This window comes from Capsicum annuum, chromosome 2 (genome assembly GCF_002878395.1).
Source record: "Capsicum annuum cultivar UCD-10X-F1 chromosome 2, UCD10Xv1.1, whole genome shotgun sequence".
Taxonomy (NCBI): domain Eukaryota; kingdom Viridiplantae; phylum Streptophyta; class Magnoliopsida; order Solanales; family Solanaceae; genus Capsicum; species Capsicum annuum.
In genome coordinates, this window is record NC_061112.1 from 136935755 (window position 1) to 136955156 (window position 19402).

Sequence of the window (19402 nt, forward strand, 5' to 3'; positions counted from 1 at the left end):
TTGTATCTTAAAAAACTTATCAAATAAGAAAAGACAATATTCTTTTTGAAATGAATCAAAAAAAATAAAAATCACGACACATAGTCTGAAATGAAGGAAGACATTTGTAGAATGCAATATAAGTGTATTATATTCACATGGTTAATAAGTTGTCCCTATCTATATCTACACATTAGATTAACCTTGAATATATATGTTTTTTTGATAGACTAGAGCAGCATGGCACGGGCCCAACATTAAGATATTTATTTATCTTTTCAATCTTGATATATTTAAATAAAAAAAAATTAATAAAAGGATTGCATATGTTTTCTAGGATTCATCCGAAATCTAGCATGAGTTCAACATATGTTATTTAATATGTATTTACATAATTTAAGTTGTTAACTATTGTAATTTATAATATTTTTTATATAATTTTCAAATTAATATACGTTACTTTTCTTGTCCAAATTTTTGTGGCATTAATAGTCAATCATATTTTAAAAATATTTAAGTTTTTAATTATTGTGATTTATAATACTTTTCTTCTATTCCAATTTTAGTGACACTAATATAATTTTAAGAGTCAACCAAATAGTTTATATCTTTTAAATTTTTAAGTTGTTAATTATTGCGATTTCTAGTATTTTTCATGTAATTTTTTTTGAAATTTATAACATATTAAATTATGTTTAGATATTTTAAGTTGTATGTAATTTATAATACTTTTTTATGTAACTTTTGAATAATATATGCTACTCTCCTTGTCCAGGGTTTTGTGTCAACGATAGCCAATTATATATTTTTAAATAATTTAAATTTTTTATCATTGTGATTTATAGTATTTTTTCTATTTCAACTTATGTGGCACAATACTTAAATGACCATAATAATTAATTAGGGGTGATATTGTAAAATGTAATTATTATTTATTATTTTTATTATGTGTATGTGTTGATTCAAGAAGAATTTGGAAACATTTAGAAATGTGTTGAATGTTACAAATGTTAATAATCCGTTTGGTGCTTCTTGATTTCTCTACATTTATCTCTTGTGTGTTTTTACTCTTTTGCCTTTCGAGTATATGTAGTAATTTTTATTTTTAAAAAAAAATATCATGAAAATTTTTATTCATAGTATGTGTGTGTGTGTGTGTATATATATATATATATATATATAGTAAAATCGTGGATTCAATATTATTAATTTTTCAATACATAAGTGACTTACAATAATTAATTACGGGTGATACATTAAAATCACGACTGAAGCAGCAGAAATCAGTCAATTTTTAAATTGTTTTTGTTAATTATTATTATTTACAATACTTTTTATTTCAGTTTCAAATAATATATGTTGCTTTATATCTTCTTCTGTCCCGTCTCAATTTATGTGGTACTAATATAATTTTGATAGTCAATCAAATATTTTATGCTGACATATCATTTTGTTATTCTTATTTTTCTAATACACAAATGACTTATAATGAAGAGTGATATAGTAAAATCATCGTTCGAAAGATAAAAATTTAATTTAAAATATTAAGAGTTAATTTTGTATTTTATGTCTATTTTATTTTTTATTAATATTATTTATTTTCTTAATACCTAGATGACTCATAATAATTAATTAAGAGCGATTGATTATGTTATTAATATAAAAATTAATATAATTTTATCATATCCAATAGTAATCATCAATAATTCACCGAAATAGTATATTAATTAAATACAGGATGCTATATTTGCATTTGCAAAATATGATATTATTAAATATTATTGTATAGTGCATTATATTTATCTTTCACAATAATAAAATTTTACTATATATTTTTCTTTATTTCTTTTTAACTTAATACATATTGACCCAACACAAGCTCTAAGAAAATATTCATAAGAAATTTATTTTATTAAATTAAATTTATTAATTTTGTACTTTAAAAATTTAAAGTTAAGTTTAAATATTAGTATTTCAATATAAGAAAAAAAAATTTAAAATTTAAATTTACTAAAATAAATAAATAAATAAAAAGATTAATTTTCTATATATAAGTCAATTAAAATAATAAAATTGATTTACTTTTAATATTTAGTTGCAATTAATTAAGATAATTTTTTATTTTGTCATGATTTATGGTGCACCGATAAAATTTTGAGAGTTGAATAGAACTTTTATCTATTTTTAAAAAAGTATTTTAACTTGTTAATTATTGTGATTCATAATAATTTTTACGTAATTATCAAATAATATATTTACTCCTTGTGTCCCAATTTATGTGGCTTCGATACAATTTTGAGAATCAACTAAAATTGTTATATATCTTTTAAATATTTTAAATTGTTAATTATTATAATTTGCAGTAATTTTTCTTTTATCTTAATTTATGTGTCATTTCTAAAATAATGAGAGTTTATAAAATTTCTATATGTCTTTTAAATTTTTTAAGTTATTAATTATTGTGATTTGTGGTAATAAATTAGTTTTGAACATGATAGTCAATTAAATAAAAAAAATTAATTCCAATATGTAATTATAGTTAATTAATATAAATTAATAAAATATATTAAATATTTAAACTATTATAATAAAATAATAAAATTATTATATATTGAGACATGATACGTGATTAAATGAAAGTGAGAAATTTTTTTTTTTTTTGATAATTGCATGAAACCACCTCTTCTACTATTACGTAGTAGAAAAATACAATGGGAAGAAGTTTCACCAATCAGTGAAAGATAAAGAAAAGTCCTAAAGAGGGATATTACTAGATTTGACTAAAACAGAACAGTTAAGAAAGGACAAAGACAACCATCGATCGACAAACGAAATCCAAGGAACCCAAAATTGGAATCTCTCATTGTTACTCTTTCCCTCCCTCTACTTCTCCTCAACCTCAATCTTCTATGTAAACCCCCACAACTCTATCTATCATACGGTACCCCCCTCTCCCTTTCATTTATTTAACACCCTCACCAACCGGAGAACAATCAAGAAACCGGAGCTAAATGAAACGGTACTGGGTGGTGATTCCGGTATGCATTTTACTGTTGTTTTTCGGGTTTAACGTCTTGGCAAGTGAGTTATTTAGCTGGCCGAGTGGTTCAATTGACGGAATTTCCGATGGGGTTGGGGTTACGCTAGCTCCGGCCAGGAGGAATTTGTTGTCAGATTTAAGGTTAGTTTCTTTACTTGATGTTTTTTTTGAGAGAGAGAGTTTTACCTTGTACCCATTTGAATTTCTTGCTATTTATGGTTGGTTCTTTTCAGTAATTTGTGGAGCTTTTGTAGACAAGACTTCAGCTTTATTTTTGCTTTTTGAGGATTCTTGTTGGTGTTTGTTGTTCGTTTTCTACCAATGCATATATTGAACTCTTGATTCTAGTTGTTACTTTCAGTTGGTTTTGTTGTTTTTTCTTGAAGCTAAAAGAGTTGGATCATCTTTAAATGTGTATCGATTCGACATTTAGTTTTGACTGTATAAAACTTATTTTGACTAATTATGCTGTCACGTCATCTAATTACATAGTTCAGTCAAGAATTGCCTTTAGTTCGTGTCCTTATAGACTCGATTCCTGAACTAGAAGAGTAAAGAGTCTTATGCTCCTTTTTTGGGCCATCAAGAAAATGGATGTTTGTTCATCCGGCCTTTCTTGGCTTCAGATTGCTCTCTGTAGAAAATCATGCCAACTACAGCTCAATACTCTTGGAGGGGATCAGTTTCTATTGACACCAGTATACTTTTTGGCTACTAGTTTGTCATACCCTGTTATTTACGATCTAAATTTGTGGAAAGTAGTGTTTTTTATGAGTACGGGGATAAAGACTCAGTAATTATAGATCATATGTTTCGCGACATGAAATCTTTTGTGCATCTGTGCTTGCTCGAAAAATGAACAGGATTTATGAGAAAACATCACTGACATTTCTGCTCATCTCTTGAGCACAGAAACATTCAATTTGATGTCTTTGTAAGCTCACTTTGTGTCATACTTTGTAACTTGATATACTCGTGGTATGCTTACTGATTCATTAAATTTATTTGACTTTGTTTTTACTACACTCTCTCGAACCAGGAAACCTGAGACAGCTCTGTTTGCTGAACTGGATGGTACAGTTTCTTTAAGGGAGCAAAATAGCTTAAATACTATGAATCCACCTCTCTGGTCATTTAGCTCTGGGCCATCAATTTACTCTTCTTATCAGGCTCCTGTTAATTACAATAACAGCAGTGAGGTATTATCTGATATAGGAAGTGGTTATTTCATTGACTGTGGCCGTGGAGATGATTGGGAATTGTATGCACACAACAGGCTTGGTAAATTGGTATTGTCTTTAAATTTTATGCAAGTCTCTTCTGTGCATTCTTGGTGCTACATCCACTTAACATTGATTGATAATGTGGCATGATACCCTTTTTTTTTTTGAGAAAGGTAACAGAGAAAAAGGTTCCAAATAATGAAGCATGATACCAATTAATATAGTATTGTCAACTGGACCTAAATGAATATTCTGTTAATTTGGGAAATACTTAAGACCTCCCTTCTTTAATGTCACAACATGAAGGTGTTAATTCTGAACATGATTTGACCAATATACATCCTTTCTACGTAGTAGTTGATCGAGGGCAATTTTGGAATTTGTTTCATTTTTTAAAAAGTGTGTAAATGGAAAAAAGTACAAAAAACAGGTATAAAAGAAAAGGTAGATGAGAAGGGGCTGGTGTTTTATCCATCTTTTTATGTATATAGTAAAGTATTAGTGGCAAGCCTCCTTTTCTTTTCATAAATAAAAGTCATAAGTGGAAAGTCTCAACAAGAGGGGAGGTTCATAGGTTAATCTCAAACCAAGTGGTTGTCCACTTGGTTTGGCCAATTGGAGAGGTCCAAGCAGTAATCCATTATTATAGAAAGAAAAAAGTAAAAGTAGCAGACCGGTCAAGTCCAAGATTTTGTTGTACACAACCCTGGGCCGATGGACTGGACCTAATACTGAATTGTTCTGCTAATAAAGGCGATAAAATGGCATAACTATCTGTTTCATGAGTAATTAGGTAGGTTCTTTCAGCAGGTTAGAAGCAAGGACCATCCTCAAACTTTTTGAAGTAGTGCCTCCAGTTCTACACTTTTGGGATATACGTGGTCCATCAAGACTTTCTGATATTAAATATTTGTTCTATTGACCTATTATTCTAATTGATGATACTCTATTTGTCAATAGTTACTCATGGTTTTAGAAGAAATTTGTGTTTGGTCCTGCACTTCTGTTGTTATTGCCTCTAGTCTCTTATTTATCTCCCCGTTTTTTTTACAGAAACTTATGAAGAGTATTGATGAGTATATTAGTTCAACTCCACAAATTGCTGAGGATGGCGGAATTGTTCTGGGATCTAAAAGAACTACAGCATTTCTGGTTGATGCTAAGACTGGACGCCTGATTCAAACATATAATATACCTGACTCTCGAGCAACTCAGGACAATGACCCTACTTCTCGTCATAACGGCACCATTGTGGAAGAGAGTCAGCCCGGATACGCGCTTTACATCACCAGGACAGACTATGCATTAACATCCTTTATTCCAAACTCAGACAAAGTATTGTGGAACATGACAGTTGCTGAAATAGGGGCTGCTGCTCTTTGCAAAATTGAGGATGCATTTAGTGGGGATACTATGGAGTCTGAGAAACCTGAACTTGATGTGCATTTCAATATGCCATTGCTATGCCAGTCAAGGGCCCTTATCTACAGACGTCGTAGTCATGATAACAAGATGCTCCCAGGGTCTGCTACAGTTCCTTCTTCACAGCCAAATGTAAATAATACAGCTACGCCTGTGCCGCACAAGAATGTGGACACCTTCCTTCTAGAAGGTATTGTAAAAAAATTTGTGTTTGGCATAATGGTGGTGTTCATAATCTTATTCATCAAATACAAAAATTTTCAATATGCTAAAAATCCATTCAAAGAAGGAATAACTAAGTGCACAGAAAGATTGAGCATGGCAATTCACAGTATTTTAGCTATTGTTTTGGGAGCTTTTACACATAATCGTGATTTAGTGGCTGAACTCAATATGGATAGACAGCTTGGGAACCCACATTCACTAAATGTACCTTCAAAAAGGAAGAAGTCTCGAAAGTCTGGAAAGAATGGGAGCAATGGTGTTAAAAGTGATAAAGACACTTCATCTGGTATTGGACTTCAATACGTAGATGTGGGTGCTGATAATAAACTGTTGTTGAACATTTTTGAACCAAGTATATGTACCAAAGGTGGACGCTCTATTGGTAAATTGTTTGTCTCCAGTACAGAGATTGCTAAAGGGAGCAATGGTACAGTTGTCTTTGAAGGAATTTATGAGGGTCGTGCAGTTGCTGTGAAAAGGCTTGTCCGAGTACATCATGATATTGCCTTCAAAGAGATACAGAATCTTATTGCATCTGATCGACATCCAAATATTGTTCGGTGGTATGGTGTGGAACAAGACCAAGATTTTGTTTATCTTGCGTTGGAACGCTGCACTTGCAGCTTGAGTGACCTCATTCAGATTTACGCGGACACTTCAGAAAATGTGAACTTGGATGGAGAGTCCATGAAGCATAGAATTCATTTGGACAATTTGAAGGGTATTATTCTGGATACCGACTTAATGAAGAAAAATGGTTGTCCTTCACCTCTGTTTCTCAAATTGATGAGGTTTGTTGAATTATTTTATAGCAGCCTTGGCTTTTGTGCCTCTTATCATTATTTTATGATAGATGAGAGTACTTCGATTCCATTGGATGATGACTTGAAGAAAGACTGAGTTTATTTTGAAAGAAAGCCCCCTCCTTTTTTTTTCTTTCCTGTTTAATTCCAAAAGATCATACAGTTTGGTTTTGTTTCTATGGTATACTAGGCATCAGGTCTCTAGAGGTTCTTTATTTAGGGAAAGAAGTAGGCGAATTGCACTTTGTTCTAATCTTGCTTGCTTATTATCCTGCCTGCGGATAAAGTAAGGTAGTTAGACAAGAAAATTCCATCCTATTCTTCTGGCTCAAAATTTCTCGTGACACTGGTTTTAAAATTAGCCTTTTCAGTGCTTTGCTCTTCAACGTTAGTCGCTCTTACATCAATGATCTCTCATCCGTTTTCTTTTATGATTTTCTATTTGCTAAGTTTTCAATGGTCAGATAAATATAGGCTGTTAGTCTGCTACAATATTCAACCCGTCTGCAGTGGGTAAGAGAAGGGCCCTCTGTGACTGCTCCTTTACCAACAACACAACAACAACAAACCCAGTGTATTCCCACTTAGTGGGGTCTGGGGGGGTAAGATGTACGCAGTCCATACCTCTACCTCTGATGAAGTAGAAAGGCTGTTTCCGAAAGACCCCTGGCTCAAGGCACAAGATATCACACAAACACATAGTAAAGCACAGAAGCAGATGACATAACATAAATACGGCACCCATAAGGAATATAAAAACAGAGGAAAGCAGAGGAAAGCACACAGATTCGTAATAAGCATGGAACACTGAATACGGAATCATAACGGGAATAAAAAATAAAAAATAAAAAAAATAAAAAAAAAACCCCACCAAGTAATTCCCTACACTAGCGACCCAATCTGGTCCTACTCTTCTGCCGTAATTCGCGTCTTCCAGACCTTCCTATCTAGGGTCATGTCCTCGGTGAGCTGTAACTGTTCCATGTCCCGCCTAATCACCTCACCCCAGTACTTCTTCGGCCTACCCCTACCCCGCCTAAAACCATCCAACGCTAGCCTCTCACACCTACGGACCGGGGCATCCATGCCCTTCCTCTTCACGTGTCCGAACCATCTCAATCGTGCTTCCCGCATCTTACACTCCACTGAAGTCACACCAACCTTCTCCCGGATAGTCTCATTCCGAACTCTATCCCCTCGAGTCAGTCCACACATCCAGCGCAACATCCGCATTTCTGCCACCTTCATTTTTTAGATGTGGGAGTTCTTAACTGGCCAACACTCCGCTCCATACAGCAAGGCCGGACGGACTACCACCCTATAGAATTTGCCTTTAAGCTTGGGCGGCACCTTCTTATCACACAGCACCCCCGACGCGAGTTTCCACTTCATCCATCCCGCCCCAATACGGTGCGAGACATCCTCGTCAATCTCACCGTTACTCTGGATCACGGACCCGAGATACTTGAACTTATCCCTCTTACATACCTCCTGTGCTTCCAGCTTCACTACTACCTCGTTCTCCCACCTCACGTCATTAAACTTACATTCCACATACTCTGTCTTGCTTCTGCTCACCTTGAACCCTTTAGACTCAAGAGTTTGCCTCCACATCTCTAATTTGTCATTTACACCCCCTCGAGTCTCATCTATCAGAACTACATCGTCTGCAAAGAGCATACACCACGGCACCTCCCCTTGAATACGCCGCGTCAACACATCCATTACTAACGCAAACAAAAAGGGACTAAGAGTAGATCCCTGATGCAATCCTGTCCGGACAGTGAAATGCTCTGAGTCTCCTCCCGCCGTCCTCACCTGGGTTTTCGCTCCCTCATACATATCCTTAATTACTCTGATATATGCCTGCGGTACTCCCCTCACCTCCAAGCATCTCCAAAGCACCTCCCTGGGGACTTTGTCGTAAGCCTTTTCCAGGTCGATAAACACCATGTGCAGATCCTTCTTCCTTTCCCTATACTGCTCCGCCAACCTCCGTACCAGGTGGATTGCCTCCGTCGTCGAGCGGCCGGGCATAAATCCGAACTGGTTTTCCGAGATAGACACTATCCGTCTCAGCCTCACCTCGACCACTCTCTCCCAGATCTTCATAGAGTGACTCAATAACTTAATCAATCTTTAAAAAGTTCTCTGCATCTTGCATTTCCCGATTGTCATCTTAAAAAGACCTAAACTGTGTTTGGTTAATAAGCGTTTAGAAGATATATATTGCCGTTTCCGTGCATAGAAATTGTAATCTGTCCCCTGGTAGTGGATGTTTAACATAAATTTGATCTGGAAAATCCCTTTTCATTTATATCTTCCGATTCCTTATAATGTTCTGAATTCCAATCTGATTGGGCATGCACACTTTTTGGTGTTCTGTTTTTTTTTTCTGGAGAACAGGGATGTGGTTTCTGGTCTTGTGCACCTTCATGATCTGGGAATCATTCATCGAGACCTGAAGCCGCAAAATGTTCTGATAACTAAGGAAAGATCCTTATGTGCTAAACTTTCTGATATGGGAATCAGCAAGCGACTCATCGGAAATATGTCTTCATTGGGTCTTCACGCAACAGGCAAGTAATTATTAAGTACTCCCTCCATACCTTCTTACTTGTCCCCTACAACAACATACCCAGGGATTTAGGGAGGATAGAGTGTATGCAGTTCGTACCGCTACCTCACAGGTGAGGCAAAGAGGCTATTTCCGATAGAACCCCGGCAGTCAAACGTAGAATTTCAAACTAGAATTAAGGATAATTTAGTAAAACCAAACCCCTAAAGTTAACAAGGGACAAGTGAAAAGGAACGGAGGGAGTAGCTATTTCATTAGCTGCTAATGCATGATAAACTCATGTTGAGTCCCACCACCATTGAGTATGCTCCGTTGTCTAGTATCTGCATGACAAATAAAGCATTGCTATGCATGTTTGGTGCACTTTGTTGTCATTCTTGCTGCATGCCGGAGAAGATTGCTTGACTGACAGTTAGATCAATTCTCACACCAGATTCTTCTTTTAGTGGCCTTCGCTTTGAAATTTGTTTCGGAGCTTTCCTGAAAATGACGTCTTCTAAATGTTTAGCACTTAATTCCCACCGTTCTTACTCAGCAATAACTTTTTGCAGGTTATGGAAGTTCGGGATGGCAAGCTCCTGAACAGCTTCTTCATGGACGTCAAACACGTGCTGTTGATATGTTCAGTCTGGGGAGTGTTCTGTTTTTCTGCGTGACTGGTGGTAGTCATCCCTTTGGAAATCCTCTTGAGCGTGATATTAACATTACAAAGAATAAAGTTGATCTTTTCTTGGCGGAACACATCCCTGAAGCTGTGAATCTCTTTTCTCGTTTGTTAGCTCCCAATGCTGAATTGAGGTAAGAAGTGTAAACATTTTTTTTGAGTTATATTATTAAAACTCTATCACATCCCTCACATATCAATAATTTTGGACAAATTTTGAGTTAGTTATGGACGATGAACATCCTTGTAGCTAGTTATGGCGGGAATCTCTCTTGAATTGCAATATTACCTTCATATTCGAATAATGTTCCTTTTATCTTCCTTTATAATTGCAGCTCCTGCATAGTGATTTTCAAAAACTCAAGGGGTATTTAAAGCTTATTCATCTAAATAAGGAGGAAATTTTTTTTTTTAAAAAAAAAGAATAAAGAGGAAAGGCAAAACAGTGAAAATGAAACAGAAAAGGAAAAGAGAATTCAAGGTTTTTCTTAATGAATTGCTAGCTATTTAAGTACGCTGGTGCTAGATTTACATAAATACTTTAACCTCGTTAGGAATTTTGCATGCTATTTTCCAATTATTTGGGACCATTGTCAGGCTGGGAGGATCAAATGACACAGACATTGTTCAGAAAAAGATGGCTTTTCCCGGATGGGTATATTCATGTGAAGAACTGGATTCTCTCCTTTTCTTTCCTGCTTTCTTGCAATTATCTTGCAGAAAATAATCTCATCCCAAATACCATGAATGACCAAGTGTAGAAAAAAAAATTAGGTATATTTATTTTACCTAAAATGAAGGATCGGATTTGCACTGCCAAAACAAAGTCATGTTAGTTTTTATGCTCAACAACAGAAAAGTTCAAAATCAGTCAAAAGAAATTAATGTAAGTGCTTGTTAGTATTCAATATAGTTAGGTGCCTGGTCACAGTTCTCACTTGTTTTAACCACTTAGAGGGAGCTAATAGTTTCTCTGTTGTTTTCAATTGATATTCAATAAACATCATATTGGAAAAACTGCTAAAGTGATCTTTCGGATAAAGCACATGTTCTTCTAGTAGATATGTTCAGTGCACCCGCCTATTGCTCAACTCCCGTTTTTTTTTGGGTGTAAAAAGACCAAAGGCTGTTGAGGTGCTTGCTCATCCTTTCTTTTGGACTGCTGAGATGCGGCTGTCATTTCTTCGTGACTCAAGCGACAGGGTGGAACTTGAAGACAGGGAGACTTTTTCTGCTCTTCTGACAGCATTGGAAGGTACATCGCCAGTTGCTTTGGGTGGTAAATGGGACGAGAAGATGGAACCTCCATTCCTCAAAAATATTGGCCATTATAGGCGATATAGGTTTGACAGTGTTCGTGATTTGCTGCGTGTCATGCGGAACAAGCTAAATCATTACAGAGAACTTCCTACTGAAATTCAGGTCAGTTTGATCATTTTATAGAATACTTGTCATTATTCAAATTGATGTATGCTTCTGATTACTGATTCATTACATATATATTCAGAAAGCTTCTTTGAACTTTAATGCCTTTTGATTTGCTGAATACTGTTGTACCTCAACTTCATTTCAGAAAATTTTAGGAACTATACCAGAAGGATTTGATGGCTATTTTAGGAGCCGGTTTCCCCAACTACTAATCGAAGTTTATAAAGTGATGTCGGAACACTGTAAAGATGAAGACTGTTTTCGGAAGTACTTCACAAGCAGTGAATTCTAGACTCCTCCAGATAGCATCTGAATCTTGTACCATTATTACATTACATGTATGATGTAACATGTAATTGTAGTCTAATTCTGTAAATATGAACCTATTCTGGGAGGTCTGGAAAGCTGTCCGGACCCCACTGTTATTGGAAACAGAGAGGATGTAAATATGAAATCAACTTGTGTAATCTTATTTAAGTATGTTTACCAGCATATCTCTTTTTCAATGCTCAAGTCTGTTCCTCATTCACTGATTTGAGTCATAGTAGTAGCTGTAGGAGGTTATGGGATTGCATGACATTATGCCAATGGTACCAAAACTTTGTAAAATTTGACACAGTTAACAGCACTGTCTACCCAAATATGCAGTCAACCTATACAATTACATTTGAGGAGGAATGGCATATTATTGTTGACGAACTATACAGATTCTCCAAAACTTACAGCTCTGTTCGAGTATAACTCAGAACGGTCGATCCTTGAACCATTCACTGATGCATCTTGATCAGTACTTCTAACTGAAGTCGCTTCCAGCTGCCTTCGTTTGGATCGAGACCTCACTGACTCTTCCTTTTCATCAACAAAAGAAAGGAATGTCTGCAGTCGTCCTGATCGCGAGCTTTCACTAGAGACGGGGTCGGGATAGTAATGGCAATATTGACATGCTAGCATCACAAAATAAATGAGCAGAGCCAGAAAACATGCCAACCCACATAGGAAGAATAGACCTGAGAAACTTTTCAGCTGAAGCCTGTCCACTTCAAGTTTTGTGTTCTGTGAAGTGCAAGCTATTCCAGAAAGCCACTTATCATGGATCCTCTGAAGTTCTCCATTCTCTGATAGTTTCAGAATTGCTGTTGACATGTCAATAGCGAGAGGAGAGTCCCTAGGGAAAGCCTATGAGAAAACATTGAAAAGGAATCAGTACTAGTCACCAAACAGCAAAACCAATGAAGGACATTATGCTCAAACACAGTCAGATCTTGCATAAATCATCAAAACAAAATGGTTTTGGATTTGTTTAATTTGAAGGTACTCAAAAAAGAGAAAATACAAGCTGAGACAAAAATAAACTGTGTGAAGCAAGCACCATGTTATGTCAAGAGTGATATACTGATCTTCCAAATTTTCACCGTCTTCTTCCATATATTGAGCTAATAGTAGTATGATTCACCCTCAGAAGCATGTTTAGTCAGCATTTTCAAAGCAGAATCATTCCTTATCACCTATGTTGCTTGGACTCTTCAAAGATGTCATTGTGTGTGTGTCGGGTTCTTCAAAAATAGTGTATTTTTGAAGGATCCGACACAGGTGCAGCCAGAGTCCGAGCAACTTAGCTTATCACAAGGAACAAAGGAGAAAACCATGCATCAGGAGAAAAAAAGACTTTTCTTGGCAGATTTCCAAGTGTTAGATGCACAGACTACTCATGCATTATCAATTTTTCTTAATTTAGTTAACTTGAATTCACAGGATTCATGATTTCATCATCTCTTTATGTTGTTAATATTGATAGCTAATAATATGGTCAATTCATCACACACAGAGTGAGATAAATTCACAAAAGGCAGGTTCACATGTATAATAAAGGTAAAGTTGACAAAGACATGTAAAAGCAGAGAGGTGAAGTTGACAGAGAGCTACTTACAAACCCCCATCCATTTTTTGTGAATTCTTGACCCAGAATACTGAATTGGCAACGCGTTGAGAGGAAAAGCTCCATATATGCACGCTCATCTACTATTGCTGCAACACCACCATGGCTAGGGCCATCTTTTAAAGCTCTAGCATAATCTTCAGGCAGGTTAAGAGGAACTAGTCTAGATTCATCAATGTGCAGTTCTTGAATCAGATAATTACGAGCAAATGAACCCAACTGATAACCGATGGGTTCCTTTGTATTTACTAAACTTTCAATTCCTGTAATTGGTGAAGAAAGTTTCTGCACGGTGAGAATTGAGGTGAGACTGGCAGTGTAGCTTGAGTTTATTATCAAAACCACAAATAGCCATATAAGAAGGACAATGCGGCCAAGGGTGCTGACAGTGTTTTCTCCTGCATAAAAAGTTGTTCTTTCTTTGTTATACAAGCTCATTAAAGTGTAGTACAGAAGCAACTCGACCAGCATAAGTTACTTACTTTGGGCAGTAAAGAGAGTTGAAAAGCTGAACCTGCAAAAGAGTTTTACACAAGAAATGATCATAAGTCTGTGGAGAATATATGACAGCCTCTTTCATCAAGTAAATCTATGCTAATTTAGTAGATAATGTGGAGAATATATGACGGCCTCTTTCATCAAGTAAATCTATGCTAATTTAGTAGATAATGTTTTTCAACTCACCATAAAACAGTGACAAGCTGTTTACTTGGAGGTCCACGAAAATCATCATTTAATCTGTGTTCCAAAATCCAAATTACAGTGCCCACGATTAAGAAAAACACACCAGTGATACACCACATCTTGGGAGTAAATGGCCTGAGAAAAGCCCAAGCATTAGAGTTCTGCTCTTTAACTGGTGCCACTACAACTAACCCAGATTCAATGTACGGTTGAGTGAAATCAACCATTTTTGTTCGATTAGTTGTAATAGCTATATCGCCTATGGCTGCATCATAAACCTGAATAAGAGACCAAGTAGATACAATTAGAGAGCACATTGTTCAAATGACACTACATAGAACTTTGGTAGTCTTATACTCACTCCTGCTGTGATTAGGCGCACTAGCTCAGCATCATCTGGATTGTTATGGCCATCCCCAAAGGCAACTAGCTTGTAAGGGACAGCATAAGGCAATAAGTTTATGGCAGTAGTGAAGACTTCAATACAGTATCCTCGGAATGAGTCGCTGCCTGGTACCTTTCCGACAAATTCTCGAAAGCTAGCTCGGTTAGGAACTCCAATTTTCAGTTGTCTCCCATTGTTCGGGAAAACCCATCCACGAGGTTTCTCAGTTGTTTGTCCAGGCCAGATTATACTATGTAGCTGTTGATTTGAAGAGGAACGATTTGGCGGCTTAGAGTACAGTGTTTCAGGAGGCACAATTGATAAACCAGAGTATTCAGACCAATAACCAACTTTCCTAAAACCTGTGCCAACCACATTAATGACTTCAAAAGAAGGGTGCAAGAGATCCTTTTCAGGAGTGAAACTATATGGTCCTGTTACACCTGTCATGTTAACCTTAAAAATGTTATCCAGCAATAACTTCCCTCCATTAAAGATGCTCATAGAATCAAGATTCAGACTTCCACTATTCAGCTCAGTTAGCCTTGGATCCTTAGAAAATGAAATATTTCCACCCTGATTAAAGAATTCATTGATGGCACGAGCAAGTAGCCACACAGTATCATAAGCGTAGAGAGCATAAGTGGACATCCCTGAAGTAAGTCCTGCTTTCCTTGTCAAATTGCTCCACCTTGACACAAATTTCTGTTTCAATTCTGAACCTGGAGTGTGAATACGCAACGTGATAGCCCCTTCAAGGTTCTCTTTCTTATCCGGATCTAGGGGACTAGCAGCGTCAAGGATAGTTGACAGCCAATTTGTCGCAATCCACACATATCCATTATCTAGCATCCCCAAATACCGTGCCATGGAGAATATCTCCAGACCCTTGGAAGGATAAGTGTGAACAACCATAATTCGAGACTCCCTCAAAGCGACCTGAACCAAGACATCCCTGGCATCATCCATTGTTGCTTCAGGTTTCAAAGCTGCTTTGTAAGAGATCGAACATCGTCTCTTCGCCAACTGATCTGCTAATGCAGCTATACCGTTTCTTCCAAAATCATCATCAATATATATTGCAATGACTTCTCTCCATTCATAGTAGTCGATCAGTTCAGCTATTGCTTCCATCTGAAACTTATCACTTGGGGAAGTTCTAACAAAAAACGGGTACTGAAGCGAAGAAAGAGTAGGGTCTGTGGCTGCAAATGACAATAGAGGAACCTGCAGCTCATTTGCAATGTTTGATACCACATGAGCTATAACAGAAGATTGGGGGCCAACAATGGCCATAGTATCCTTCTCCATGAAGCGGATAGCTGTCATAGAAAACGAAACAATTTGCATAAATAAAACTCAAATTTTACAAGAGAATTATTGAAACAATGGAAATGATATTTGCAAACGCGACAAAATTATAGATATTACAAAGGGTTTACCCTCAACTATTCCAAGAAATCCACTGGAATTACTATCCAATGTTATCATATTCAACTTAGTTCCTCCAAGAACGTGTGGAATGGAATTTATATCTTCCACAGCAGCTTCCACAGCAACTTTGGTAATTTTCCCAACGAGCGAATTGAAAGACAGTATACACCCAATGTTCACAACTTTAGGCCTTGCAGAAAGAGTGGAATTATTAACCCCCTCTGAAGAATACCCATGGTAGAGAACTATCAGAATCAATGTCCAAAATAGCCTCATCATGAACTTGGGGAAAAAAGGTGCAACCTTGACCCTGCTAGGCACAGATAGGAAAAAATTACTAGTAAATTCACCATGACTCTTTCACTAACATAAAGTATACAAAGTAAGCAGTAACATCAAGAATTCAAAACACACCTTCAAATTGCTGATTCAAGAAAGCTCAAATCTTCCTAACTTACACAACTGATATGGGATACAAAGCAAACCAATACAGCAAACAACATAATAGTTAAAACTGTGAAAGCATATTAAGAAGGCAAAAAAAGAATAAGGGGGTGGCCTCAGTTTCACAGTAGAAGGACATGAACAGTATTTTTCCCACCAAGGAGTAGGTAAGTGTGAAATGAGCCATATTCCATTAGGAGATAATGGAGCAGACAAACAGAATACAGTTAACTCTCAAAAAGTCAATTGAAACAAGAAAAAGAGCAGCAAAATCTTGAGAAAATATGGTCTGTAGGGACAGGAAATTACTTACAGAAACATCAAAGCAACATGGCAAAAGGAGAAAAAGAAAGAACAAGAAGCAGAAGGAAAGGAACAAAAAAAAAGAAGCTGTTTTCTCAAGAGGGAATTCTGCTTCTGCTCTTCTCCCACCAAAAAGCATAAAGGGCAAAGCAAAATAAATACAACTATTGAAATCTTGAGACTTTCAGGTAAGAGAAAAAATAGCGAACTTTTACTGTTATGTTGTTTTCACCACTTCTTTTTTCTTAACTACTGTAACACCTAGCTTCATGTATGGTGCACAATATCGGAATTTGCTACTTTTGATTGGAACCAAAAGATGATTGAACAGTGAAACAAGGTATCATTGCCATTGGACAGGAAAAAGTGTGCTGAATCCGTGGGTCCAAATAAAGAAGACATAGACTAGACGCATGAAAAATGTGCATATCATATAAATATTAGTATGTGTGACAGTAGAAACCAATTGTCACTTTGTTCAACTGACGAATTATGTTACTATTGTAATCCTTATTCGATTTCTGGCATGATCAACGTCGTGAGTGTATATTTATTGTCGAACTACTCACTATACTATAGTTGGGAACTTAGGCATGTGGATCCTCATGTCATGGACCATGGTATCAAATTTGATGTAATAAGATAGAAGGTCCAACGAATTTCTATAATATTTTCGTTGTTCAAAGCTTGTCAGCTTAAAAGACTGTTACTCTTTTTCGCTTTCATCAGTTCAATCAGCAAGCCTTCATTAACCTACCCTTTATGTAAAGTGAATTACCAATAAAAATAAAAGACAGATAGGAAAGGGGTCATTTTCATTTCAACCAATAAAATTGAATGAATCTTATACACCATTTAAATAGGAAACAAAGTTGTGAAAAGGTTAACCCTTGGTCTTAATTTATGTGTTTGTTCTTTTTATATTTGGACATTTTGAATATATGTCCAACGCAATTTTTAATTAAATTTTCAAAAGGATAACTTGGTACGTAGACCTCAAGTGGTCCTGCTCCAAAGTGATCGTACCCACTGCATGGACATTTCTTTTTCTTTTTTTTGAGTGGGGTTTGACATTTAATAACTCAATTATTGTCTTTTCTCAGTACTTTTGATCTAATGTTTGTTTTAATTTTGTTTATTTAATTAATAATTATTATTTTTAAAAGTCACTCTACTAATCGATTTTGATTGGGAGTCGAAAATTCTGTTTAAATCTCATAAAACTCATTTATAATGTGTCGATGTTTGTAGTCGTTGTCTAGCCACAATTGAACAGTTTAAATTTTGAAGAAAAATGAATTAAAAAAGACAAAAGAATAGTTAACGGTATTGCTATCATTTCTCATCGTACGTAGTAGTTGCTTATGATTATTTTGACCGATTGATTTTTCTAATATGCTAGTTGTAAAAAAGCTTGCAACAAATAATTGTAAGGAAAAAAAAAAATTGTATGCGAATTAAATTATTTTAGAATTATAAATTCAGTAATAATTATTTTATTTAAGAAATTGAATAAAATAATCTCAAGCTAAATAGATTAAAAATAACTCAAAGTTAAGTCTCGTATAAATTTATGTTGACATATCTCTTTTTACCTTGAGTACCAACCAATTCCTAACAGAATGATTAAGCTTCATTCTTTTTGGGAAAAGGTCAGACGTGTACCACTCCCTCCATTCCTTTTAAGTCGATGCTTTATTTTTCGTGATTTAATTTAATTAATTTTTAAAAGTTAAATTAAATTAAATTAAATTAATTTAATTTTTAAAAATTTATAAATTATATAAAAAGTATTATAAAATTTTAATTATTTTTTAATTAATAAAAAATTATATTGTTAAGCTCTAAAATAAAAAATAAAAAATCATGCACTTGTTTAAAAATGAAGAGAATAATATTAATACCTACTACGGTCTATTATAAATTGAGATAGACTGGCCACTGATGTTCTGCGTCCGTTTGACCATACATTTTTTTTCCTTTTTTCTGAATTTTTTTTTCACTTTTTCAAAAATTGTGGTGTTTGATCATGAAACTTTAAAAAATTATTTCGGAGTTGAATTCCAAAAAGTGAAAATAACTTTTTATTGTTTTCATAATTTTTCACTCTCATTTTCAACTTTCTTTATTATTATATATAACCTCAATCTTTAAACTTTTACACAAACATCTCTTATAACTACAACCAATCACCAAGAAAAAAATTATTATTTATATTCTATGGTGCAACATCATTTTTAATTGTTACAGATATTCTAATCTCTTTTTCTTCTTTTAACCAATTTTTACTAACGGGAAGTAAAAAATAATAAATGGCGCAACTTTATTTTGAATGAACTATATTATAGAAATATAAGGCCTAGTATATTATGTTATTTAAAAGTGAGAAATTTGATATTTTTTTCTTGTCATTCTAATTTTCTGTATATGTCATATAATGGCTATTATAATTTTAATAAATTATTAAAAAGTGGTCAATAAAGTCACATATTAATCATAACGCAACGATCCATATTTACTATACAATAATATTCAAGGAAAATTAATATCATCAATAAAGAAAAAATAAAAAATTAGCACTAATATATGCAAAAATAATTCATCCGTAAATTTTTTTAAAAAGAGCAAATTCAATAAAATAATTAATTCAAGTGAAAGTAATTAAGAATTTTCATCAACAAATTTAAAAATATATAAAATATATTTATATCTATCAATTGTATTTATCAAAATGTATTTTCTCTATTCAATTGAATATAGTTACATAAACTTATTTAGCTTGTGTTTGTGATATTTTTATTCAAAATTTAGAAGAATAACAATCATAATAATTAGTTTGTTGTTAATTATTTTA

General features: G+C 34.7%; 2 protein-coding genes across 6 annotated transcripts; one reads left to right on the top strand and one right to left on the bottom strand.

The window, feature by feature from the left end:
• The first annotated feature begins 2745 nt into the window (after positions 1 to 2745).
• LOC107859768 (serine/threonine-protein kinase/endoribonuclease IRE1a) lies at positions 2746 to 11868 on the top strand. 3 transcript variants are annotated; one of them, XM_016704869.2, is made up of 7 exons: positions 2746 to 3160; positions 4059 to 4308; positions 5296 to 6680; positions 9099 to 9271; positions 9822 to 10068; positions 11053 to 11356; positions 11508 to 11868. In XM_016704869.2, exons 1-7 carry the CDS (start codon positions 2991 to 2993, stop codon positions 11652 to 11654), a joined length of 2676 nt encoding a protein of 891 aa, XP_016560355.2. In that variant the 5' UTR covers positions 2746 to 2990; the 3' UTR covers positions 11655 to 11868. The 3 variants fall into 3 exon arrangements, with proteins under 3 accessions (XP_016560355.2, XP_047263111.1, XP_016560356.2); XM_047407155.1 differs by lacking the exon at positions 4059 to 4308 and having other exon boundaries at positions 3024 to 3160; XM_016704870.2 differs by lacking the exon at positions 2746 to 3160 and having other exon boundaries at positions 4058 to 4300.
• A 42-nt stretch (positions 11869 to 11910) lies between these two features.
• LOC107859767 (glutamate receptor 3.6) lies at positions 11911 to 17228 on the bottom strand. Of its 3 annotated transcripts, XM_016704867.2 has the most exons (8): positions 16559 to 17038; positions 16216 to 16263; positions 15810 to 16111; positions 14344 to 15689; positions 13983 to 14260; positions 13781 to 13812; positions 13290 to 13696; positions 11911 to 12538 (listed from the first exon to the last, which is right to left on the bottom strand). In XM_016704867.2, the coding sequence occupies exons 3-8, from the start codon at positions 16078 to 16080 to the stop codon at positions 12062 to 12064; spliced, it is 2811 nt and encodes a 936-aa protein (XP_016560353.2). In that variant the 5' UTR covers positions 16081 to 16111; positions 16216 to 16263; positions 16559 to 17038; the 3' UTR covers positions 11911 to 12061. The 3 variants fall into 3 exon arrangements, with proteins under 3 accessions (XP_016560353.2, XP_016560352.2, XP_016560351.2); XM_016704866.2 differs by having other exon boundaries at positions 16216 to 17228; XM_016704865.2 differs by lacking the exon at positions 16216 to 16263.
• Between the last annotated feature and the right edge of the window lie 2174 nt (positions 17229 to 19402).